We start from the raw sequence: 27,078 nt of genomic DNA on the forward strand, positions 1-27,078 counted from the left end.
CCAGAGAGATAGTGCCGTGGTTAAGAGCGTATAATGTTCTTACAGTAAACCTGAGCTTGGTTCCTGTATGGGGCAGCTTATCCCCACCTGGAACTCCAACTCCAGGGATCCCACACCTTCTTTTGGACTCCCCTGGCACCAGCACACCAGCATACACATGAGTATGTACCCACTGCTGCTCAAATTCCTTCCCAGAGGGAAACTAAGCAACATCTTCTCCTTTACTGAAGTCCCAATGACAAACTGAGGCACAATTCCATCTAAAGTTCACTTTGGGGAAAAATAAACTAACAAACAATTAACTAATGTGTTTGTTGAGTCTTATTACAGAGCATAGGTGGGGGGTTTACTTACAGGTGTATGGATGCTCATTTTCCCCCAATAGGCTACACCTGAAAATTCTTTTTCTAAGTGTTAAGGGTCTCTGTAGCCACATAGAAAAAGGCCACCTTGTTCAGCCTTTCCTACCCTCTAGCTTCTTCCCATTGCAGGTTTTATGCCATTTGCCTTCTTAATTGAACAAGGCCTCAAAGAGGGGCTAGTGTATAAAGGTTGACTCAGCGATCATCCCAAATCTTCCCAAGAACCCAAATTAAAACTGACCGAGAAAGGCTGGATTATCTGCTCAGGTCTCAGAAAGGGAAATGGAGGTACCAAGCAGACTTGCCTCCTTTCTAGTCTCCGAGGATGAACTTCCTCCTGAGTTCCTTCAAGTAAATAAAGATTCTGTGGGGTTCAACAGCGGTCTCAGGTTCTTTGCAGCTTGTTTCCATGAAGGCTGCTATTCCATCAAGACAGCCACCCATATTTCCCCCCTCACTCTGGAACTCACAATGTAGATCAGGTTGGTCTTAAGCTTGGAGATCTATCTGTCTCTGTTGGGGTTAAATACATGGGCCACTAAACCCAAGGGCCACAATTTTGCTCTTCCTCTCCCATCTTCAAAGTCACAACACTCTCCTTCAGAGGAGAAGACGTTTCACGCTTTAACGCCATCTTTCAGGAAAAGCAGAGCTGCTCCCTTTTAAAATTATTTAATTTTTGAAATTATATCACAATTACATCATTTTGTCCTTATGTTTCCTCCCTCCAAGCCCTTCCATATATGCCCCCTTGCTCTTTATAATTAATAGCCTCTTTTTGATTAATTGCTTTTACACACATAACATGCATATTCGTAATTACGTAAGTACAACTTGCTAAGTTGGTATAAAGTTACGTATTTGTTTTCGAAACTGACAATTTGGTATTGGATTATTAATTGGTGTGTTCTTCTCTGAGGAAGCCTTTAATTCCACCACTTTTAGCATTCTTTTGTTGCCTAAAATTCTTTGTATACGGCAGATGGATTGTGGGATTCCCTCCATCCATGTAATAATCCGTATTGTTGTCCTTATTCTGCTCATGTTTAGGCAGCCATGTTGGAGAGACCTTATAGGCAAAGCTTCTGATATTCCTTAGAGTCACAATACACCAGCAAACTCCCTGATTTCCATAGTCCCTTTTCTCCAACGATCCCTGAAACTTAGGTTTGGGAATTGTATTGTAGACGTACCCATTGGGGCTGGGTGCCTCAACTCTGCATTTCAACGGGTTGTGGTTTTCTGTAACAATCTCCATCTGTTGCAAAGAGAAGTTTCCTTGCTGAAGGGCAAGAACTACACTTACCTGTGGGTCTAAGGACAAATATTCAGTGTAGTAGCGATCATGTTGGTTAGTAAAGTGGTGGTTTCCTCTAAGGTCCCAGACTTCACTAGCCCTGATTAGTAGGCTAGGTTGCCAGAATCCCAGGCACAGATTTTTTCTGTTGAGTGGGTCACAGGTCCAATTGATGGATAAAGCCGTTAATTGATACTTTGATGGTACTCTGACAAAGTTTGCTTGGAGTCAGAACTCCGCTAGTGGTGGAGTCAGCCATTAGTTGACCAAAACTAATCACAGATGTTTTGGAAGACTGAAGACACATAGGAGATGAAGTAGTAAGGCGGGGTGGAAAGCGATTATGTGCACTGTTTGGAGAAAGCAACAGAGCAGGTAGGGAAGAGTAATGGTCTCTCTGCTTCTCTTTCAGGCTCTTACCCCAATATTTGACTGCACTTTTACTGATAAAGAATGATTAGAGTAATATTTCATAGAACCAAAGTATGGGTACCACTACTTCACTCTTAGGGCTATTGTGCTATGCTGGTCATTGCTGTGGTTCATGGACATCACAGCTTGGTAATACTGCTGGTACCTACCCTTCTTTGAAAGCTTGAATGGCAACTTCTAGTTCCATGAAAGCTAGTCATTGGGGAGGAGGCTTTCAGGTCAGTTCTGGCTCAGGAACCCCTGGGCCCTGTGTCTGAAGTACATGCTGTGGTCAATAGTAGGGACTTTCACTCCTGGGGTCCCCAAGGGCAAAAGCAATAGAAATACCCTGTAGTGTTTTGGCCGTCTCTCGGACAGTGCTGACAAACAAGTAAAAAGAAGCTTCTTAAGCCTGGTGTTAGGGTTTCCATTAGGTCATCTTTGGCTCTTGGAGGAAGCACTGTCAGCCCAAACGGCAAGACAGCAGGTAAAGCAGATATGTATACATATACATCAACCTGTGTGTATTTTAGATGTTTCTAAGTAGTTAACAATATGATCCTTATGACATTTACAGACATTCTGTGATTTTTACCCTCCTCCCCCATCTTCTGTATTTATCTCTTTTTTCCTACCCTTAATGAGATTTTCCCCTACCAATTTCTCGATTTCACCCAGTAGGTCATGTGTACCCTGCCATCTGCCAATCCCTTCGCAGTTGCTCCCTTACTGTATCAACTTTTTTTTTCTTTCATGGTTTCTGCAGTTACCTCACAATATGTATCACTTCTAAAAATTTGAAGCCAGGTGTCTCGGATGACAGAGAACACGAGATGAATGCATTTCTGGGTCTGGGTTACCTTGTTTAATATGTTTTCAAGTTCCATCCATTTACCTGCAATTTCACTTTTCTTTACGGTTGAAGGAACAGTATATATCTCTTTCAGCCTGGCTTTACTCTGTTCAGTCATTGGTCAAAAGCAGCTTCTTCATTAACCAATGGCAATAAAGCATAGTCACAGCATACATCACCTCCCACATCACCCTGCTGAAGTTTGAGGCATCATTTTATTGAAATAGGCCATTTGAGTAATTTTTTTTGTCTTTGTTGTTGTTTCGTTTTCTTATTGTTTTCTAATTTTTTATGTATTCTGGGTGTTAATCCTTTGTCAGGTAGACAGCAAAGATTCTCTCCCATTCTGTGCGCTTCCTTTTCATTTCATTGTTTCATCAGCTGGGGAGAAGCGTTTTAATTTTATAAAGTCCTAGTTGTCAATCATTGGCCTTAATTCTCGGGCAAATTAGAGATCCTTTCCAGGAAGTCCTTTCCTGCAGGTACATATGCAGGGTAGTGCCTAGGTTTTCATCCAGCAATTTCAGTGTTTAGGGTTTCACATTTACCTCTTTGACCAATTTATATTTAGATTTTATGCAATATGATACATATGTCTAGTTTGATTCTTCTGCATGTGAACATCCAGTTATCCCAGTATCATTTATTGAAGATGGTTTCTTTCCCCAGAGTATGAATTTGGCATCTTTATCCAATATTAAATGACTGAGGTTAGGTGTTTCAGTCTTCAGTTTTCTTCCATTGATGTACATGTCTGGTCTTGTGCCGGTGCTATGTTATTTTACTTACTACGATTCTGTAATGCATCTGAGATCTGGAATGGTGATACCTCCAGCATTATTCTTTTTGCTCAGGATTGTTTTAGCTATCCTGGGTCTTTTCTGGTTCTACTTGAGTTTTAGATTTTTTTTTTCACTTCTGTAAAAAGTAAGATGGGGATTATGATTGGGATTGTTTTGAATCAATATACACCATTTGATAAAATGGTCATTTTCACTATATTGATTCTACCAACCCCCAAGCATGAAACAGCTTACCATTTTCTCACGCCTTTCTTTAGAGTTTATACATTTTCACTGTAGAGGTCTTTCACTTCCTTGGTTAGGTTTATTACTAGATATTTTATTTTCTTTGAGGCTACTGTGAATGAGAATATGTCCATGATCTCTTCCTCTATGGTTTTTGGTAGTGTATATAAAAGATTGATTTGTGTAAGTTAATTCTGTATCTTGCTACACTGAAGAATTTATCATTTTATAGAATCTTTCTGGTAAAATTGTGGAAATATCAAATGTATAATATATCATCTGTAAATAGAGATAGTTTTTATAAAATTTCATATCCATTTATCTTTCTTTTCATTTTACCTTATTGCTCTAGTATGTGCTTCCAGCACAATTTTGACAAGAACTCAAAATACAGTTGGCAAGTAAAAGCAGGGTTTATTTAATGCTCCCCCATCAATGTATACACTGTCAATAAAACCACAGAGCTATTAATAGGTTGATCATCAGGTCTGGGGAGACGGTTCAGTTGATAAAGTGCTTGCCCCCCGAGCCAAGCAAACTCTGGGTGAACATGGTGGCTTGCCTGTAATTCCAGCTCTAGAAAGGCAGAGTGGGATTCCAAGAGTAAGCTGGCTAGAACAGTTCAATCAGTGAGGGCTGGGTACAGCTGAGGGGATCTGCCGTCAAGAATAAAGTAGAGAATGACCGAGGAAGAGGAAAACGGCAGACATCCGTGTCAGACTTCCACATACACCTGCACACACAATGACATACACCCTTCCACACGTGCACGACACATACTGGAACATATTTATACAGTCATGCATACCACAGACACTGTAACGGGGATGAGGCTCCTCCATCTTTTTCCTGATGTAGTCATTTAAGGTCTGACTTAGAACTGAACCCCCTACTCTCTCCTATAGGAAAGTCCCTTAAAAAAATCATCCAACCCTACCCCTGCTGCTTTCTGCTTCTGTTAAACTGCTTGCTTGCTCTCCTTGCCTGCAACTGGCCACCAGGATAGGGTTTTTGACTTTAAAAGCTCCTTGCAGAAAGCAATCGGGACTCCTCTGTGAGAATAGTTCACCTTCCTGGCAGCCTCCAGCTGGCTTAATAAAAACTCTCAAATTCGGACTCTGATTTTGCAAGTGGTCCTGGGGTCTCTGCCCCACAGCCAACAAAATATACATGCAAGAAAAACAAACAGAATCCTCAGTATTTCTCATGTTTGGACATGTGGTGAGCTCACTTAACATCTCCTCTCAGCAAATCGTAAGCATTTGTGTCCTAAAACTAAACGTTGTTGGTAAGATGGTTTCTAATTTGTCATACACAGTAAGTAAAACTAATGTAAAAGGACACACAGGTAAGAATTTTAGGAGTCAAGTCCAAGTACGCAAAAATTCATCTTAATTCTATCTATACATAATATACAAATATATGTATATAATATATATACAATATATAACTGCTATATATTGTGATAATTGGTGGGTTGATGTTTTTCAATCAAGAGTTTAACAACTACAGCACTGTTCAGCGAGAGCTAAACCAGTCATTCCAGTTTTCTTCATGGGGAAATCTATTTAAGATTATTTGGTGATTAAAATAATTACTATTTTCATACTGTTTGCTATTCTTTTCTTCAAGTTATTTAGGAAGATAAGCTTTAAAGAAAGCTATCAAGAACAGAGACTGAGTACACAACACAGAAACAGGAATAGAGGGAGAGCGCCCCTCCCCTCCACCTGCCCAAAGCTGCCAGAGGGCACAGCCCAGGAGCTTGGCTCATCAAAGCAGAAGGGTACACCCATGAGCATGGGCCTCTCCCAGGCTCGTCTACTGTTCCTCCACTTTGATGGCCTCCTAGTATCGCCGATGAAGTGAAAAGCACAGGCTGGAGACACGTAGCTGGTTCTCCTCATACTGTACACATTTGGAAAAGCCATCACTGTGGTCCAAACACTGTCCCTAAAATCTGCAGTTACAGAACCAAAATGAACCTTTGAGTGGGGTCTTCATCATTCTCCTCAGCTATAAAGTCATACTAACCCAAATATCAATTTTGCAAGGGAAAGTAACCCACTTTAATAGAGAAATGTGCTATTTCAGTGAACATAACAGAGTATTGGGTTTCCTGGCTGGAGTAAGTTACCAGCTTAATTTTAGATTAAGTTTGCACAGACATTATGTATTTCCATAAGGAACCTCATACTGCTCCCAGGCCCCTTGAGATTCAATACACCAGACCCTTCTTGCTTACATCCTTATGTTCTTTATTTATGTCAATAAAAAGGATTTCACCATCCTGCAGAGTTATGGACACTTCTGTTCCAAAGCTTAATGTATTACAATCAGTTCAGTTTTCCTATAATCATAAAGTAAAAGCCTTGCCACCTTCTTGGCATGGTTCACAAAACAGGAGAAGGCAGAGTTCACAATTGTTCTGAGCCTCCGCATAGTTACATTCCTGGCCCTGATACAGTTGAAATAATTCAATTCACATTGTGTGACGACAATGGCCTTTGAAGATACCCGTGTGCATCTTTATCCCTGGAGCCTGGAACCGTGCTACATGGCCAAAGGGTGTTAAGGCTGCAGGTGGAAAAAGGTTGCTAATCAGGGACCTTGAATCACAGGAGATCTTAGGCCAGGCAGGAGGAGGAAGTCAGAAGGGACCTGGGACTAGACCCACACTCGCTGCCTGAGAAGACGGCAGTAATGGTAAAAACATACAAATAAAACAAAACCAAAATCAAAAACAAAAACCCGAGTGGATTCTAGAAGCATGGAGCTGCTGAATCTTGATCATCCCCTTTACAGGCTCCAGAAAGATCACGGCTTTGCCAGAACAGCTTTGATGTCAGCACAGTGAGCCCCACACCTCTCTAGAATTGAGAAGAAAACAGTCTGTTGTTCTCAGACATTGTTTCCAAAGGACAGTAATCCAGGGTCACATAGCTGGCTTCAGCTGTGACGAGGCTTCGCTGCCATGGATTCTCACTGAGATGGGAGAGGTGTGGATACAAGGAAAGCAAACCATTCTAAATTAAAACCTTGCTTCACTGGTGGCAACACCATTTTGTTTTTTTAATTTAAATGAAGAAAAAAGCTAAAATCAGTATTTTAACAAGCTCCCCAGATAATAAAAGTATGGAAAGCACTAGGCCACATTTATTAGAAATTATTTTAAAAGGTAGATAACTCTATGATGCTTCTTTCTCATTTTCTAGAGCAGCGGATCTCAATCTTCCTAATGCTGCGACAGACCCTTTAGTACAGTTCCTCATGTTGTGAAGACCCCAACTATAAAATTATTTCATCATTACTTCATAACTGTAATTTTGCTAGTCATGATTTGTAATGTAAATACCTGATATACAGAATATCTGATAAATGAACCCTATAAAAGGATTGTTAGATCCCCAAAGCATGGTGACCCAGAGGTTGAGAGTCATTATTCTAAAGCAAACATCTGAGCACACCCAAGGACACTAGGCTGTGGTGTCTTAAAAGGCTCAAAGAACAAAACACATTCCTACAGCTCCAACAGGAAGGCCCTGTAACAACTCCATCAGTCTGGGACTGCAAAGGATTCTCCTCCTTTGAAAGCTTCCATGAGTTGTATGACTATAAGTATTAAATCTGCTACCTCTGAAAAGTCACTAGAGTTCCTTGTAGTATTCATGGAGTCACGGGAAACAAAACAATTTCACCATGTAATATATTTTCTTTAATTTAATACAAAGAGAGTAATGATCCACATATCACAACACACTTTAAAAAGTTTTTAAGCACTAGTAAGTATTAAGTGAAAATAAACCTACTGATGGGCTAACAATGACCGTAGTATTATCCCTACCAAGTCACTTTGATGACATCAGCAGTAACAATGTTTGAATGGCAGAGAGAGAAAAACATAAAGGGAAACATGGACATTTTAAAACTACATTTTACGTAGTGTTTACTTCTCCACTAACTCCCGTGTGTACCAAAACATGCACTCAGAAAGACTGTAAAGGCATTATGTCCGGGGAACCCTGTCAGTTATCCAGCCCTGCAAATCACTCCCATCTGTTCACAAAATTAAAATAACCAACGAGCATGTAAAATGTCCAGTGGAAGAAGAACATTAGCATAGATCGCTAGCCAGAAGAAGGAAATCCACAAAGAATCACAGGAATAAGAAAAGCAGCACAGTCGAGAAGGATACCCAACAGTGAAGATAATTTGCTCTGGTTAAATCAATGCACCTCACTCAGTCAGCAACTCTACACTGTGAGAGACGTAGGTGACAATCCATTGTCCTGTTGGTCAGTTCTCATCCAGGAATCGGTTGCCAGGCAGCCTGGGAAGTGAAAACACCGCATCTACACCGACATTACAAGAGATGTTTCACAACTATAGAAAAGTCAGATCATTATGACAGATGTGTTTTATTTCTGTAAAGTACACAATTTAAGAAAACTTCACCAGAGGGAGCACTTTGGAAAGATATGGTCAGAGTATATGATGTAGACAAAACAGGCACCTCCATTGTAATCTGAATAATAAATAAAAGCCCATTAAGAAACAAAGAAGATAAGCAGCACCTGAAGCCTTGACATCAGAACTAAATGCTTGTACCCAAAGGTCTAGCCAGTTAAGTGTTACTAAGAGCTGCAAAGGAGGAGTTGCTGTTGACTTAACATTTTAGTTTTAGCAAAGACAAGCGCTCCTCTGGCTTGTCGTCCTGTCGGGGATCCCAATCTTCAAGTATCCTATACTTTGGAGAGCAGACCAGACTCAGGGGCACTCGCCTTAATTAGGTTCTGAATTTCCTTGAATTTCGGGTGATCTTTGTCAGCCACCAGCTGTAGCAGAACGGCCTCACTGGTGGTCACGATGATCCCAGTTCGAGCAAGACGCTAGAAAACAGAAACAAGACGTGAGCTAGAAAATGGAGGTGATTTAAAAACAGCAGAACCATTGGACAATAACTAGGGTCGTCATCTATAACAATGGTTCTCTGCCATAGCAATAAATTCAGTGATGGAGAAAGGTTTCAAAACCAGATGTATCACGAACCCATCTTCTTCGTATTAGTAATGGGTTAGACATCAGTAAAGGGAGCCAAGGAGCCAGCGTCAAGATCTGTAGGTACTAGATTACCAGGCTAATGACGTAAGCATGAGCAGAGAGAGGACACTGGTAGAAGTCATATCCCCATGTGTGCCAGCAATTTCTGTCAACTTGATACTCAAGCTGGGGTCTTCTGGGAAGAGGAAAACTTAATAAAGAAAGTGTCTCCATCTGACTGGTCCCTAGGCAAGTCTCTGGAGCATTTTCTTGATTAATGGTTGATGTTGGAAGGCCACCGCACCGTGGGTGGTGCCACCCTGGATCAGGTGGTCCTAGGTTATGTTAAAGGCAAGCTGTGTAAGCCAGTAAACAATGTTCCTCACTGGCCTCTGCTCCAGTTCCCTCTAGGCTATGACTTGAGTTCTTGCTAGTGACAACTGTGTTATGGAGCTAAGCTGAAATCAACCCCTTCCTCCCCATCTTGCTTTGGTCATGGTGTTTATCATAGCAACAGAAACCGAGTTAGGATCCAGCATTCCAGATGTGCACACTTCTCAGGGCTGGAACACTTCACCTCTGTTCACTCCCTCAAATGCGGACATCTTTTGGCTTCAAGCTTTGATAATCTCTTGTGGTTTGGGGTTTTGTTTTTGTTTTTTTTTGTTTTCTCATTTCTAACACCAAGAACAAAAGAGGGAACTCATCTGCATTTACCCCATGCATTGTAATCAAAACAGGAGCCATGGAGCATGTTAGTACTTTCACCTGGCATAACTGTCATTTGGTACCTATTTATTTAAAAAATAATCTCTACTATGGGTATAATTATAATTGTCCAGACTATTTTACTGCTAATTTGCTTTCCAACTATGTAAAATAGAAGTTTGATTGCATTAATAAAATAAAGGTTTTTAAATTCTTCTTTTCAGACTACAGAAAACAACACCTAAGGACTTGGCATAATTAAGAATCCTCTGGTTTAGGAATGATTGGCAAAAGTGAAGGGCTATGAGAGAGGTTTGAGAATCTGCCCCAGAGAAGAATGGAATCTCCATCTCTTCTGTCATTATGAACTTTTTAGAATGATTAAAGAAGGATATAAAATCAGTTACTATGTAAAGTTGCCCACCAGAACTGTTCCTGATAGGATCACTTTTCCAGCAGAACCATAGGAACTCAAGGAGGCAAAGGAGAGGGTAAAAAGGAGAGGGGATAATCCCATGGCAGAGGACCACTCTCTGTAGTAATCAGTAGTAAGATACTCGGGAGTAAAGGGCAAATGGCTATCACAAGAAGCATCTGCTGCAGGAACCTTTAGAGGATCCCTCCTTATGCTTGCACAGGCAGTCCAACCGGGGCAGTGATAAAGGAAGGCTCCTTTGTGTACACATGTAAAACTGTCTAGGTCGGGAATGGAGTATCCAACCTACTTCACATTCAAGGAACACCTAAAACTACAGAGGCATCTAGTTCAAGAGAGGATTTACTCCATTCATTCTGCAGTTCCGTGATCTGACAAAATCAGGGAAGTGGACGGTGGTGCAGAAATCTATCATGCGATTATCAACATCATTTACTCTAAGGTGACACTCCCCAACAGATGACGAGTACATACAAGGAAACACTCAGTAAATAAAGTCCAGGCCACAGGCCTTATGCTTACTAATTATTCATCTTGCAAAGGAAATGAATGTAACAGGCAGTATGGATAAGGATTGTCTGCGGTAGTTCTGCTCTGAAGGAATGAAGAAGAAGAGGCGCTGGCCATGTTGCTGTTAACTTTCAGTTCACAGAATAAAAAAGCATTTTCCCCAAAACTGGAGAGACAAACCGCGTGTCCTCTACAGCAAGATACAATGAAGGAGAGCAGCAGACAAACTGTCAGGCACTGTACGCATCACCTGACCTCACCTGCTGGCACTGCACACCTCTCCTGACCTCGCCTCCCCTGCAGGTCACCTGACCTCATGGCAGGCACTGCACAGGTCACCTGACCTCACCTGCAGGCTTTTTCTGTCCCTTTGTAGAAGTCTCAGGGTCACAGAATCAACAGAGCAGGGCTCCTGACAGAGACTGAAGCGGCAACCAGAGCCTGCCTGGGACAGCACTAGGCCCTCTGCCTACAGGCTGTGGTCCTGGGACAGCACTAGGCCCTCTGCCTACAGGCTGTGGTCCTGGGACAGCACTAGGCCCTCTGCCTACAGGCTGTGGTCCTGGGACAGCGCTAGGCCCTCTGCCTACAGGCTGTGGTCCTGGGACAGCACTAGGCCCTCTGCCTACAGGCTGTGGTCCTGGGACAGCGCTAGGCCCTCTGCCTACAGGCTGTGGTCATTTAGCTTGGGGCTTCTGTTAGACTCCTAACAGTGGGAGTGCGAGTGTCTCTGATTCTTTTGCCTTCTGTGGGTCCCTTTTATTCCTGCGGGGTTGTCTCATCCAGCTTCGATATGAGGGTGTGTACCTAGTCTTGCTCATCAGGCTGCATTCAGCTGATATCCCTGGGAAGCCAGCTCTTTTCTGAAAGGAAATGGGAAGAACAGTGGGTCTGGGGGAGTGGGAGGAGGGCCTGGGAGGGATGGAGGGTGGGGAAAGACTGGTTGGAATGTAATGTATGAGAGAAGAATAAAGACATAAATAAAATCCATATGAATGTAGGAGGAATGTCCTAGAAATATCTTCACAGCAAACAAGGCTTTGTTTAGTTTGCGTGGCTTTGAAATACTTCAAAGTCTGAGCATTACCATGACAATACAGTTTCCCCTGTGCAGGTAGCTGAAGATAGCTGCCGGCTGAGAGATGGTCCGCTTGACAGCAGCTGTAAAATCTCAGCTTAATAAGAAAGCCTGAAAAGTGAATCCTAATGAACTCACGCCTGAAGGAGAGCTTACCGATCTTTGCTGCCAGGAGAAGAAGCACCACTTACTAAAAGCCAGAAAAACCAGTATTTCCAATCTGCATGGGGACAGCTTAACAAACTAAACTTCTACCTATCAGACAATGGTTTCAGGCTCCTCACCCCAAGGCTCTGGGGTCTCTGAGGAGAAAGGATGGATAGGCTGGAGAGTGGGAAGTGGTAGACAGCATCAAGGACGTAGTATTTTCTAGGAACACAGGGAAATGCACAAGTGAACTCACAGTGATTTTAATACCACACAAGAGAACTGCGTAAGCCCCAGACAGATAAAATCCCAGCATAGAGAGGGGAAGGCGGACACACAATTCCACAACTAGCTGAGGAGCCACTGGCATTTGATAGTTACCACGAGAAAGGTGAGTTTGAGATCACACTGCAGGGCTGAACTCCAACACAAGACCAGCTGAGCCACACAAACTGAACTTGACAGGCAAAGGACTTAACAAAAAAAGTAATCTCAAACTTGGATGGGAAGAGATTCGAAAATGGAAAGAGTGGCAAGTTGGGGGATGCTGGAGAGAATTGAATATGCTCAAAAAACATTGCATGAAATGCTCAAATAAATATAATTACTGTAATAAATAAACAAACAGCAAACTTCTATCCATAATAAAAACAGGGATTCTACTCTCTAGAGGAAAACCAAGAAGGGAGGCCGACCAGGCTGCTACCTATGGCCTGTTGCCCGTGGCCTTTCCTCTTCTGTCCATTCCTTTTGAATGCTTGATGGCACTCTGGGCTACAGAGCTGACGCAGCTCCAACAGAGAACAATGCATAAGTCAGTTTGTACCCAGAGTACTGTATGATCTCATGACAACAATAAACCCTTCGGCATTTATTTAAAATTGCTTCGAGTGTGTGTGTGTGTGTGTGCGCGTGAACACGTCCACACATTGTTCGGTATGCATGGAGAGGTCAGTGGGTAACATTCAAGATTAATTTCTCCCCTTTCACTGTGGGATTCGGGAATTGAACTCAGGTCACCAGGTTTCTTCACCAAGCTCTTTTACCTTCTGAGTCATCTTGCTAGCCCTGCACTGATCATTCTTAATAAAAAAAAGTAAGTAGTTTAACAATTCAGAAATTAGATCCATATATACATTCAACTTACTGGTGAATTAGATATGATAAGTCTGAGAGGGAGACACACACACACCTTCTGGAGTGAAACCCTCCGCAGGATTAAGTGCTAGCCTCAACAGTCGTGGAACAGAAGAAGCTTAGTTCAGATGGTTATTAGGCAACACTGATAAAGAACGGCTGATCCAGTGTCAGCCAGGAGGCACTCACTTAGAAAAGGCTACTCGGGCTTAGATCCAATCTACCAGAGTCTGGGGCTAGATGTTGCTTGAGTTAACCTGCCTGAACCGATTGCGATTCTAGAAAATTCAGTCCCGGCTACTTGAGACATCTCAAGTAGCTCATGTTGAACACTACAGTAAAGTGACCATAAAACTATCAAGGAATTTTTAGCATCTCTAGAAATCTAATCCCAAGGAAAAACTGTAAGACTGTAACTGAAAGGCCAGTTAGTGCACAGTTGCTTCTCTGAAAAGCAATGGCCTTGATATGCTGAGACCAAGCTGTGGTTTAAAAGGCAAAATATTAGGGACTGCTAAATATCCAAGTCTTGTAATTATTCAGAAAACTCGACGAAGAACTTATTTTTAAGTAGAAGTACCTCAAGAGCAAACATCCTGTCCATCATGCTTCTTGAGGAGGTGGCATCGGCAACGATGTGAACCTCGATGCCTCGGCCGACCAGCTCCAGGGCAGTTTGCTGGATACACACGTGTGTCTAGCAGGGAAGCAAAGTATCACATGTAAGAACGCAGGAAACCGTTGGTGCTTTATATGTGTCTAGCAGGGAAACAAAGTATCACACGTAAGAACACAGGACACCCTTGGTGCTTTATATGAGTTCAAAAAGGATGCAAGAGGTCACTGGAATATTTAACAGCACTGTTGAGGCTCTCTTGAGCTAGGCAATCTCTAACACACACACAACAGCATTTCTCCAGACCAGGAGCTGGCTTTATCAATCTTTCTCAAGGTCACACTGAACAGACTCTCTGAATTCCCTGCAGTTTCTAATGACTTTCAGCGAAGCCCTAGGCGTGGCCTTGAGAAAGCTCACTGTCGTCCCTCCACTGCTGGGCCAAGGGGCCACTGGCATTTGCATTAGAGTCTACACTCATATCAAGTACATAAGAGGATGAGCTGCAGGACTGAGAAAGTACTGGGGAAACTGAGTCATACAGAAGTAAAGACAGGCGAAACCCACAAGAACATTCTGTAAATATACATTAGGGCAGAACAGAAAGGACTGAGAATCACATGGCTTACCCCATTCAGTGTAGGCTCCAGTTAGCCAGGTAGTTTTGAGCATAAATCAGCATTATCTAGTGTGGTTTTATTCATGTGAAAATAAGGATTTACTCAGTATCTATTACCATTACTGTACAGACCCTGTCTTCGCAGGCATTGACTTGTAGCCTTGCCTTAGAGGACACAAAGCAAAATCTCCCTCTAATGGTAACTCCGTTACATAACCAGCGAGTTACGTTTTCAGTACTGCCACCATGCCCAGTGCCGACTGTCCTCACATGACTAGAAAGCTCCGGTGAACGACCAGCTACTACCTCATGTAAATAGTCCTAAAGCGCTCCGCTGCTCAGAAAGTATTTCACCTGAGCATGAGAGCTAAGTATGATGAACAAAAAAAAAGTGCAAAAGCCACTGTCTTTGTACCACATGTTCACACACACACTGCCTCTCTAATTTCACGGCTGAACTGAAAATATAAGAAAATACTTAATGGGCATCAAACTTAAGATTACATTTTTTTCTGCTTTGAAAATCTACTATGATAAAACCTTATTATCAAAATATAACCATTTGTGTTATTTTATCGCACTGAGTTAATAATTTTCTTCATAAATTTTAAAATTTCAGTACAACATTTGTTTAAAAAAGATAGAAATAAGCTGAGTATGGAGGCACAGTCCTGAAATTTCTGCATGCAGGAGGATTGCTATAAGTTCAATGCCAGCCTAGGTTACAATATGAGTTCCATGCTATTTAGCAAGGTCCTATCTCAAAAAAATAAATAAAATAAAATGTAACAAGTCAAGTGAAATTGGCACTAGGAATCCATAAGTATGTTTTTTTTTTCTTCATAAGAGTAGGTATACAAACCTACTTGCAGGATGGTGAACTATATAACCTTGAGAATGGGGTGAAGTGGGTGCCCCTAGTGAAGCCCACTAACACACAAATAAAATAATGAATGCCTTTAGAGAAAAACGCAGGTGGTTCTCACGACAGCCAAGGGTCACTGGCCTGGATTCAAATGCTGCCTCCTCACTGGCTGGCTGAGCATTGGCAAGGCACTGACATGGCTATACTTTAGTTTCTCATCTGTGATCCTGGCAGACCAAGGGTACACAGCTCACAGGGTTGTGAAAGTTCAAGGTGGTGACAGCCACAAGGCATTCGAATCAGTACCACGAGGGTGGAGGACCCGTAGCCAGTGGTGGCCACTTCCCTTCAGGGCCCCTCACTACTAGCTTCCTGTAAACAAGACCTCACATCCCCAAACCCAAGAGGGTGCTTACTTCTACTCCAAACAGTACAACACTGCGGACGCCAGGAATCTCGGCTAAGGCCGCTTCCACTTCCGGTAACACCATCGAAAACTTGGTCTTCGGAAGAACCAGTTTGACACCTGTTAAGTCGATCTCTTGCACCGTGCTGCCAAGGCCTTTGGGGTACTGTTCTGTTATGATAACCGGAATTCCTAATATCCGAGCTCCTTGTAACTGAAAGAAATGTACCAAACAAAATTATAAAAAAAAAATGTGTTGAGTAGCGATATGAATGTATATTGGTGCCTCAGCAGATTGGAACAGACAGAAAACAGACATACCAGTCTCTGTCCCACACTAATAATGTCTCCAAAGTACTTGATGGCTGGTCGGAATCTTTCCTGCATGTCACAGCAGAAAAACACAGTGCTGGGAGGCGTGAGGTTTCCCAGGGTCGTAAGCTGAGGAAAGAAGACAAGGATGATCTGGGGTTTGTATTACAATGACATTTGAGGCCAGGGGAGGTCAATGTGAGAAGAAAATGTTCCTATGGTCTCTCTCAGAAAGCAAACGTAACATAACCAATACCACAAGAAAGTATCTAAGCCGGGTGGTGGCGGTGCAGGCCTTTAAATCCCAGCACTTGGGCAGCAGAGTCAAGCAGATCTCTGTGAGTTCAAGCTCAGCCTAGTCTACAGAGTGAGTTCCAGGACAGGCTCCAAAGCTACAGAGAAACCCTGTCTCAAAAAACAAACAAACAAAACCAAAGACATTCTTCAAACTGCACTTGGTAGAGAAGGGAGAGATAAAGCAAAGACTAACAATATCTAAATGTTTAAAGAATGTTAATATATTCAGAGAAAAAAACATTTTAGTCAATTAAAAATGTGTGCATGTTTCAAAGGATTCCTTTCATCTAAGGAGAAGTTAACATCTAATGTTAATTTTTACAATAGCACACTTGAATAGCATTCAGTGACATAAAAATATAAAAGAAAATATCCAAAAATTAGCAGGTAGTTACACGTTACATATAATTTGAATATTTTTTCTTATACTCTTTATTTTTGAGTGTATTTAAAAGCATTTGTTGAATGTTACTGTGAATATAGCTTCAATATTTACAATAATAAAAAAATCTGGTAGTAGTATTACAGGCAAGGAAATTATATTTTAAATTATTTCATGCAAAGAAAATAGCAATTTAAAAAACAATCTGTAGCAGAGACCATAAGGCACAAAACTAAAAACAAACAGAAAACAAACTAATTCATAGCAAATGCAAAACCACTGGTCTCAAGAAAAAATAAGAAGAAGCCACTTGCAAGGGTGACTTCTGGAGGGTAGTAAACGACACATGGGAACTGCCCTGGGATGGCAGGAACGAAAGGCTGAATTCTTACACATTATCACGAGTGGGAAAATTAGTGAATTAGGAAGGAAACCGGGAATCAAATTTCCAAGTTTCAGATCTGCTGCAGGGAACCCACTCCAACAGTCAGGACCCTTGAGGAGCCGTTAACTATAAAACTCACACTGAACACAGGAATTCAGCTTCGCTAGAGAACTGGAAGCCCAAGGTGCTTCACTTTCCGCCTTGCGAGATAAAGAAAGTGTTTGGTCCAGAACAGATGTCATTACTCCTCTTAGTCACCCACTAAAACCCCTCTAATTACGCTAAATTACCCATAGATATCAATTATTAATAATTTCCTGGAGAAGCCTATGTACCAATTGCATGGCTGTGGCCTCGGCAGCAGCTCAGCTCCAGACCTGGCCTTACCATCCCTGCATACGGCAGACTCAAGAGGAGACAAGTCCTCCGTGGATTATAGGGCCTCGGAAGCAAATGTCTTATGGCCAGTGCTGAGGCCATGCTAACTGCTCTGATGGCTTTTGTCTGTGCTCTGGCTGCTGACTCTAGGACTTTCATCTCCCACTGCAGCCGAGGCTACAGTGTGCACACTCAACCATCGGTGATGGAGAACCACCTGCCAGTCAACACTACGGAGAGACTCCAACTTTACCAACAAAGCATTATTAGTAAAGTAAGTGCTCACGTGCTTTGGCTGTTTCCTCACTCTTTTCAAATCATACCTTTTACCTGTTTGTTTATGTATATTTATCTCGTGTGTGTGTGTGTGTGTGTGTGTGTGTGTGTGTGCGTGCGCGCGCGCGCGTACATGCAAGCTTGAGGATTTACACTGGGAAGCCGGGCGGCAACTCCAGAGACTCTTCTCTCCTCCTGCCACTGGACCTCTGGGGTTAGACCTCAGGCCATCAAGCTTGGTGATAGCACCTTAATCAGCTGAGCCTGAGTGCCTGCCTAATCCCATAGTTTAGCCATTTCCAAAGCAGGAACATGACCTACACACAGAAGCCAGGAAGACCAGCTTTAATGTATTCAGGATATTGTTTTTAAAAGCAATCACTACAAATGACTTACGTGTTTTTAAATGCCAGTAAACACTGAATCTTAGTTCACTGTGCTCAGCATCTCTCTCCTTCATAAATCTGAACAGGAAGTATCACAGTCCCTCTGTGATTAAGGTATATGCTAGAAAACAATTTACTTATAAAAGCGGCCTCTTTTTTGAAATTATGGTAATACAACTTAATCAAACTTGCCGTTCTAAGAGCCAGCAAGTTTGCCCAGGAAACCTCTGGCAAGTACATAAGCTTGCTAACAGTCAAGCGCTGACATGCTCACAGTTCACAGACACCCAACTATCCACACAGACAGGTCACAAAAGCTCCCCACCCCAGCTCTTCCATACCAACTCAGTCTACATAGTCTAACATGGTAGGCCCCGAAAGGAGGCTGGCAGTCTACATTCTAAATTCACAGAAAGCAAGAGAGTTACCAACAATTAGCAATATAGTGCTGGAGGCAGACAAATTAACAGTGGCAGGAACTGACAGGGGAGACAGGGAAAAAAATATCCAAAATAGAAGAAAAGCAAGCCAAACTTAGTTCCACTGGCGTCTGGCGAGGTGGTAGCACACTGTTCTAAATTAGGAAATGTCATTCCAGTATTCATTTAGAGTGTCAAAAAAAAAAAGGGAGGGGGAGAATATGTCAAATAATACACTATTTAGAGGAACCACAAGAGAAAAATGGTCAAAATATTAAGTTATTTTGTTAAATTAGTGTTGAGATACTAAGTAATATTTGAATAAGTCCTTACCTAGTCAGAAATCTGAACGTGTGGTCTGAGTCAGAAGGATAAGCAGCCCTAAAGCTGACCTCACCCCACAGAACCCTGTTCCGTAAACAAAGAAAGATGCTAGAGTGAGCGGTGACATGCTTGATTGTAAAGATGGGTTTTCTGATTGTGTGAGCCACAGATATTTCCCTGGACCCTTGAATGTGGCTGCCCTTGGCAAAAGCCTGCCCAAGGTAGAGTGAGAAAAACCAATGAGCTAGGCGAGCCTCCTGCACGCCACAATGTCACAACACACTGTTGTACTTGACGGGAGAATGGACTTCATGGGTCCTCAGGGTCCCACAATCTCAGTTTACCCCTAAGAAAAACACTATGCACGTGAAGCCTGAGGACACCCCACCCAAGCACCTGACTAGTGCTTTCCAACACTGTCAAAGCCATTCATAACAATCATAATCAAAGAAAGTGTCGTAGCCCGGAGGATACATGGTCAGTAAGCATGTGGATCTAACTATATCCTGACACGGACTGTGGATAAGATCATCCTGAAATACAAACCAGAGAAAAGACAAGAAGAAAAAGCTACTAAAAACAAGTGTGCAGGGGCTGTAGAGCTGGCTCACTGGTTGGTCAAAACCATTCACTGTTCTTCCAGAGGACCCAAGCTTAGTTCTCAGCATGCTCTGGGCAGCTCACAACTGCCTGTAACTCAAGATGCAGGATGCTGCCCTCTTCTGAACTCCACAGGCGCCTGCACTCACTGTTTAACGGTTATTCCTGGTTGTCAACGTGACCGTATGTGGACGAACTATAATCCGGAAATGGAGGGTGCACACCTGTGATCTGATCTTGAGGCTGGAAGACACAGCTTCTGACCCAGATCTTGAGGTGGGATGACATATGCCTTTAATCCAGACCCTGAGGTAGGAAGATTCACCTTTAATGTAGGCCACACTTTGCTGGATGCCGATATAAGGGCAATGGAAACCGAAAGGTTTTCTTTTTGACCTGCTTGCCCTCACCTTGCCAGCACATCCATTCCTTCACTGGCACTGGAGTCTACTTCTTCGGGATTCCAGCATATACTGCAGACCAGCAGAGACACCCAGCCGCGTGGGGCTGAGCAGCTACTAGATTCCTGAACTTTCTATTCACAGCTAGCCACTGTTGGGCTGCAGCCTGTAAGTCATTCCAATAAATTCACATATATAGAGAGATTCATTCCATAAGTTCTGCAACTCTAGAGAACCCTGACTAATACACTCACACAGATACACATATGTACTAAAAAATTAAAAATAATAAAAAAACAATTTAAAAAATATCCATTGGGCAGCTAGGTTCATAGTAAGTCATCAAGCTAGTCCTTTGGTTGTGACAAATGAACCACACAAAAGTACAATATTAACAACAGAGGAATCGGTGGGACAGGGGAATACAGAAAGTATGTACTATCTAAACAACCGCAGCATAACTCTAAAACAAAAGACTTCCAAAATGCAAGTCTTCTTTAAAATACAAATATTGGCTTCCGTGGGCCATGGTAGTTGGAGATAAGTTATGACTGTGGAAATAACCTCAGATCCACCAAGTCACAAAAGGAACAAAAACCAAAACCAAAAAATTCTAACCATATTACCCATCTAATGTAATCCTATCTCCTCCCTATCCCTAAACGCACATAGATTCCAACAAGATGCTGTTACGATTCAATTCAATTATAATTCAGGAATTTCTTATCCGACTCAAAAAATGTAATTAAATCTAAATAGCAGGTACCTAAGAGTATTGCCAATGGCCCAAAATACACGTTTTACAACTGGCAGATGACCAGTGCTGCCCTGATAAAAGCGGATCTGACCGAGTATCTTCACAAGCAAAAATGGAGCACCTGCAAATCAGTATGGATTCAAAAAGCAAATCACCTACAAATACATGCATAGACATATTTAAATATAAAAGTTTGATTATTTTAATCAGTAGCTTCCTGAAACAGGAGTTTGAGAGATAGAATTTAAGTGGAAAACTCATTGTTCACTTCCTTTAGACCCACCATAGTGTGGCTTTAACCTTAGATTTCATACTGAGGAGAACAGCAGAGTACCTACAGACTTGTCACAGTCTGATATTACCATGCATTTTACAAAAGGGTCACGGGCCACTCAGCAACACACACACACACTGATATATCCCCACCCCCTGCAAAGTCATTCTTGAAATTCCTAACCACAGCACCAGAGAGAACAAACCTTCCAGGGAGCTAGAGTCCCTGTGCAGATAACTTGCTTTGAGATAAAGTCACCCCACCCATTGAAGTAAGGTGTGTAAGCAGCTGCCAAGGACTGGTGTCTGTATGCTAAGGAGATGCTTCAACAGAGAGATGGACAGACAGACAGAAACACAACAAAACTGCCTTGGCCAAGAAAGCAGGGACTGGAGTGATGTTCTCTACAAGCCATGATCTTCCACAAACAGGTGGAGAAGGTCGTGAAAAGATTCTTCCTCTCAGCCCCTAAGAAGGAACCATTCCTGCCCACACCCTTGGGCTCTAGCCCCCAGAAATCTGAGAATGTCTGTGTTGTTTCAGTCCCTCAAGCTAGCAGCGCCTATGATAGTCCCTGTGCCACAGTGTTTAGGGATGGGAAATGTGGTAAGACAGGTGATTTGCCTTCTCACATGGGTAGCCTATTACCATCACAAGATCAACATGATCTACTTAAGTAAAAGTCTGAAGGGGAAGGAGGGATCAGCACTGAAGTCCTGTTTCCAATCCAACTGCATAGCTTCGGTAAGGGGTAAGGCTCTGACCCAGTATCTCCTCATTTAAGACAGAGGTTTCCCCACCCCACACATGCAGCCTTCAAGGATTCCAGACACAGCCCAGGCCTGTGGACATTAGAATCTGCGTCCAAATCTCGGTTTCACTATGTTCAGTTATATAATTATAGGTAAATCATTAACATCTTCCAATATAATGTCCTTATCTTTAACACAGTTAAGAAAAACAGTATTTTTCTTCGGCTGTGGTGAGATTCTGCAAAACAAACATTTGAGTCAGCACAGGCTGGGATGGGAAGCTCTCTAATGAGATTAAAGATGATTTATCATCAAGATCACTCTAGAAAAATCACTGCACTAATTTAGTGTGCACAATTAGGAAACTCATTCATAAAGTGTATTTCCAGACACCACCAAAAGGCTCATCATCGGATGATTTATTTCTGGCAAAACAGATTCTGAGTCTTTTTGTTTAGATAGCAAGGGAATATTTCACTGTAGCTTTTAGAACATACGTACCTACTCTGGGCACTGACATCCCTGGTATAATATTACACCTGCAACTTATCATAAAGTCTGAGCTCTCTGACTCCCCAAGGCAGGCCAGCTGTGCCTACCCACTGAGAGCCGAGACCTGAGGGATCTCCGGAGACTATGCCTCAAAGGGATGAAAGCCAAACCTGGGCCAAGCCAAGAGCACACTGACATTTAAATCTACATTAAGATTCCCCTTGACTAACTAAATGGAAGAAAGAAAAAGGAAAAAAAACCAATCAAATGCAGGTCACATGCAGCTCCCACTCTACAAGGCTGTTTATTTATAGGTGCCAGCTAATTTACTCACAAGGAACCAAGGGATACAATGGGTATTACTCGGCAATACTGCAAGTTTTCAAGCCCCCCCATACTTCAATAATCATATATCCCATAACTCCCTCTGTCCATCAAACCAATAGGCTGGAGATAACCCCCTAAAGTCAGGACCTAGGCACCTCTTATCAGTGTCCCCTAAAGCACATTGCCCCCCAGATACACCCTGCCAGTTCCCTCACTCAGCCTGAGAGTGAGGTTATCCCTGTGTTTTTCCTGTGACACCCAAACAAGCTAAAGCAAAGGTCCTAGAATCAGCATCTCTACCTTCCATCAGCAAGCCACCAGCAGGCCAGATTTTGTTCCTTCTTCTTTGTATTTCTGCCTTTCCTCCTTGACTGTCTCTTCTAGTAAGACGTCTATGCTCCACCTTCAAAATAAAAATCTTACTAGAACATGAAAGCCAGACCCAAATCCTCTCTCAGTTAACCACCCTAAGAACATGTCAGAATAACCTGCCTAGAGGAGCTCATATCTCCTGCTCTCAAGAGCTGCCAAAACCTTTCCTCCTGTCTGGCCTGTATCTTCCTGACAGCATCCATTTCTTCCTGTCATCTTCTGCTTGGGCTCTTTCTGCCCTGGACAAAGTGTGAGACCGTGAGATGATGCCTGGCTTTGTGTGTGTCTCCAGCATTCCACGTCTGCATCCTGCAGATTTGGAAAGTGAGTCACCATAAAAGACCTAAACTTCTACTCCACCGTCCATTCATTAACATCCCATCTCCAAAGCCTCTAAATTCATCAGACTCCAGACACACAAACCATGAATGAAACATGAGCTGTGTCTTCAGCTACCTGCGCTGTCAAGCAGACATTTAGTCACTGACAGGGTATTTTTAAAAAGGAGTCCCTAAAAAGTTATCACACTCTAGTGTTGGCAATAGAGATCTTCAAGATCAGCTCCCAAAGAATTGTTGCCAACCCCTGGGGCAATGTGGCACAGCCACCTACTATTATTGCACAAGGTCATTGCCCACACAGAGAACAGCACAGGGAACTAGTAGTCCCTGCCTCGAGTTGAAGGGAACAGGGCCTACCACCCCCATAGCTCCCAGCTCCCCAGGAGCCACCTTGAGTCTGCCTAAGAGGCAGGTGTTCATAGGAAAAGAGCAGGGAGCAGCATCAAGAGAAATGAACAAACAGAAGCTCAAGTCTGATTCGCTTTCCAATCTGCTCCACATTCTCACCAAACGCGAAAAGAAAAGAGCCACGCTGTGGCAGATATCCAGACATTCAGTGAAGACTTCCTGATGCTTTGCTAGCTTGGCCATTATAACCAAGGCATCCAGGGCAACTTGCTAACCTTCCCACCTCCCAGTGCTCTGCTCTTCAGAGAAATAAACCTCATCACTTCTCCAACAAGAATTGAATCCAGGCTTGCATCCACTTCAAGAAGCGCACTCAAAGATGTCACCTCAGTGTGGAATGAACTCTTCTGCACGTAAAACACCCACATCAGTAAGGTAATACAGGAATATTCCAGAAAACAGAGTAGCAATGAAAGAAGTATCTTTTCGGGAAATGCATCCATGTACATAAATACACGCGTGTGTATGTCATAACCTATGTAAAATATTCTTTCATATTAGCTACAATTATGCTGGGAAAAGCACATGACTGAAGGAAAGTATGACAATTACTAAAGTGAGAATATCCAAGTATTTGTATGTACTTCAAAACATAGACATATACATGATAAGGGAAAGAATTCTTGGGTTATTTAGTGAGGAAAAAAATACTATTTGTTAGTAGATAAAAAAGAATAGGGCTACTGCTATAATGGTTGTTTTAAACATCATTACGAAAAATCAATTATATATAAAATATTTCAAAAGCCAGAGTGACCTGAATTATACATTGTCTTTTCAGCATGAATGTCTCTGCGCTCTCTCTCTCTCTCTCTCTCTCTCTCTCTCTCTCTCTCTCTCTCTCTCTCTCTCACACACACACACACACACACACACACACTGAATTTTAGACCCTTTAAGAGTTTAATCATGTCTTGAAATTTTCAAAATCTAAAAATCCCTACTGTAGCACACAGAAAACAAAAACAAACTTAAACAGTGGAAGCCTGTCTCGAAAAAACAAAACAACAACAAAAAGCCTAGTTTTTTAGTACAGCAATACGGGAGCCCCTCACTCTCCTAGGAAAAACAGGAAATGGTTGACAAAGATGTCTGTATCTTCAATATAGGTCCAGACTCATTGGGTATTTTATTCTGGCCTTATAATGGATTTGTCAAAGATGCATCCAGCATATTGACTGTTTGGCATGGGTAGTCTAAACGGACGTTTGGAAGGCTGCAGAGAGCTGTCATCTAGAACTCTTAAAGAGATAAAATATGGAGAATCTTAACCACTGAAGAATGCAGCTCTCCATCTGGGCAGTAGGACCGGCCACTCCACCCACTCCAGCGCTCTGGCAGTTAGCCCATGAACTCTGTCCTCTGAGCATATGAACTTTAATCAAACCGCCTTTGGATCCATAGATGTGGGGGAAGGGGCAGCACCATCCAGCCTGTCTCTGACTAAAGATAATAAACGAAAATTAGGGATAAGCTTCTCAAAATGGCACTTGGATATGAAAATTCATTCTAACCTCAAAGGCCACACATTTCAGTTCGCCTTCCAGAGAAAGGACTTAATAATTCTTCACGTAGAGAAAAAAGAAAAACAAAAAAAAAAACTATGGTTGGTGTAGGTCCTAAGTCACACCGACCTTCCTTCCTTTGGAAAGCATACATTCGCCAGAGAATTCCTCGGATCTTAGGACAAGAGACTACTCTGCATTACACGGCTTTTAGCAGTATAAAAATTAATAAACTCTAACCCTTAGGTATAACTTCTTCAGCCTAGGACTCACAGGCTAGCGTTAGGAGGGCTATTTAAGAGGCGACTGCGGTTCCCTGCCTGCGGAGGCACCCCGACTGTCACCAAAATGAAAGGGGAGGAGGAGCGCCGGCAAAGTTTGCATGTCTGCAACTGGTTACCACAACTCCCGGAACCAGCCGTGAAGCTAACACGCCCCGCGATCTGCATCACCCGTGAACATGGGAGCAGCGGCGGCTTCACGGCTACCGAGGAGGCTGCGGCACCAAACCGTGGGGAGCTGGGGACCACACACGTGGGGGCGTGAGCGGCCCGCGGGGACCCGGCAGGGCGGGCGAGCGGGGGCGGGACCCACCTGGATCTGCAGCGGCACCAGGCGCAGCTTGCAGCGCTCGCTCACCGAGAAGCCCTTGGGCAGGTCCACGTACTGACCCCACTCCTCGGCGAAGAGCTGCACCACGAATTTGCGGTGCATGTCGAGCTGGTCGCCATAGAGGCTCAGGAACTTCTGGATGAGCACGTCGTAGCCGGCGCCGTGGGGCACCGACGCGGGCCGCGCGAACACCGAGAAGCAGAAGAGCACCGGCACGCCGCCGCCCCCCGACGGCGCCCCCGCGCCCACACCGCCGCCGGCCAGCGCGGCCACCGAGGGCTCCGCCGCCGCCATGTTCCCCCGCGCGTGCGCGCCGCCTCCGCGCGCCAGGCCGAGGGGCGGGCCCTGGATGCCGGAGACCCGCCCGCGCCGCCCCGGGGCTGCTCCTGCAGCCACTGCCACCGTCACCTGTGGCGCGCAGCGCGCGGGGACAGCAGCCGGCAGGGCCCGGAGCAGCCGGGAGAGCAGTGGCAGGCCTCCGTGGAGGACCAGACCGGGATGCAAATTACCGTCTTCCGAACTGCGGTCGAGATCGGGTTATCTCGTGCTAGTGTTCGGAGAAGGCTTGGAATGGGCACCGAAGGGCAGAATCGGAACTTACTGAAAGGGAAGGTTTTCCTGTTTAAGGAGGTGCAAATCATCACCTTCACAATAGAGCAACCCCATGGACACTACAAGATGCCGCAATTCACAAGCTTTGGAGCTCCTTGACCTCAGATCTTATGCACGAAGTGCTGGTGGATATAAGCCTATAATTAGATTTGAGATAGTAATCCTTAAAAGATAATGAGTTTGTTTTGTTTTGACAAGATTTCTCGGCTACAACTGTTGATTTGGAACTGATGTTTGTTCAGGAAGCAAGTACATTTATAAAAAATGCATAAAGTGCATTTATAAAATGTCTAAGGTATCTTTTGTTTGTTTGTTCATTTCTTCTTCTTTTATCCCCCTAAGGAAATCAATTTTCATATCCATTGTTCCGAGTCTAGCTTTTGGCAGCTTGATGTAGTGATTCAGTCTCCGTAGCAATAGTGTATCAAATAACATAAATAACACCATATTTGCTGGGCACAGTCACATTCAGGTAGGTGCAGCAATGGGAAGCAAGCAGTACCTCACCTCGCTGTAGTAGAGAAAGAACATAAATGCTCATTTCACTGATAAATTATTTTCAATAATCTTATCTTTAAAGTAGTAATTAAATCTACTTAAATAAATGGTTTTGGAGGGAACCAGTGAATAGGAACCCCTAAATAAACATTCAAGTGACGCATAGCATACAATGAATTATCCTAACTGACAAAACCATTATTATGGAAATGCTCACATTGATCTCAGACAGGCTCTTGGGAACACAGCTGATTAAAAATTAAACACTTTATCACAATTCAAATTCTGAGCCACTCAAAAAATTAGATTATGCAGCATTGATTAATATGTTAATATACTTCCAAAACAACTCCCTCAGTGAATTAATACACAAACTGTTTGATTCTTGCTTTTTCTATTAATCAGCAACACTGGAGACGCTGATTATTCTTTTCTTTGCAGTCATAATCTTCATC

The 27,078-nt window shown here is 43.1% G+C and overlaps 1 protein-coding gene across 1 annotated transcript; it reads right to left on the reverse strand.

Moving 5' to 3' along the window:
* Nucleotides 1–7,653: 7,653 nt before the first annotated feature.
* Isoc1 (isochorismatase domain containing 1) lies at nt 7,654–25,835 on the reverse strand. Its single transcript, XM_075968615.1, has 5 exons — nt 25,496–25,835; nt 15,835–15,954; nt 15,524–15,727; nt 13,588–13,704; nt 7,654–8,840 (listed from the first exon to the last, which is right to left on the reverse strand). The coding sequence occupies exons 1-5, from the start codon at nt 25,805–25,807 to the stop codon at nt 8,694–8,696; spliced, it is 900 nt and encodes a 299-aa protein (XP_075824730.1). The 5' UTR covers nt 25,808–25,835; the 3' UTR covers nt 7,654–8,693.
* Nucleotides 25,836–27,078: the final 1,243 nt, after the last annotated feature.

This window comes from Microtus pennsylvanicus, chromosome 4 (assembly GCF_037038515.1).
Source record: "Microtus pennsylvanicus isolate mMicPen1 chromosome 4, mMicPen1.hap1, whole genome shotgun sequence".
NCBI lineage: Eukaryota > Metazoa > Chordata > Mammalia > Rodentia > Cricetidae > Microtus > Microtus pennsylvanicus.

What these genes read in the sequence shown, in the direction of transcription:
- Isoc1 (XM_075968615.1), bottom strand. Translation starts at nt 25,807, where the DNA reads ATGGCGGCGGCGGAGCCCTCGGTGGCCGCGCTGGCCGGCGGCGGTGTG. An exon ending in TGGTGCCGCTGCAGATCCAG is followed by an intron (nt 15,955 to 25,495) that starts GTGGGTCCCGCC and finishes TTCTTTCCTCAG; the next exon opens with CTTACGACCCTGGGAAACCT. An exon ending in TTAGTGTGGGACAGAGACTG is followed by an intron (nt 15,728 to 15,834) that starts GTATGTCTGTTT and finishes CATTTCTTTCAG; the next exon opens with TTACAAGGAGCTCGGATATT.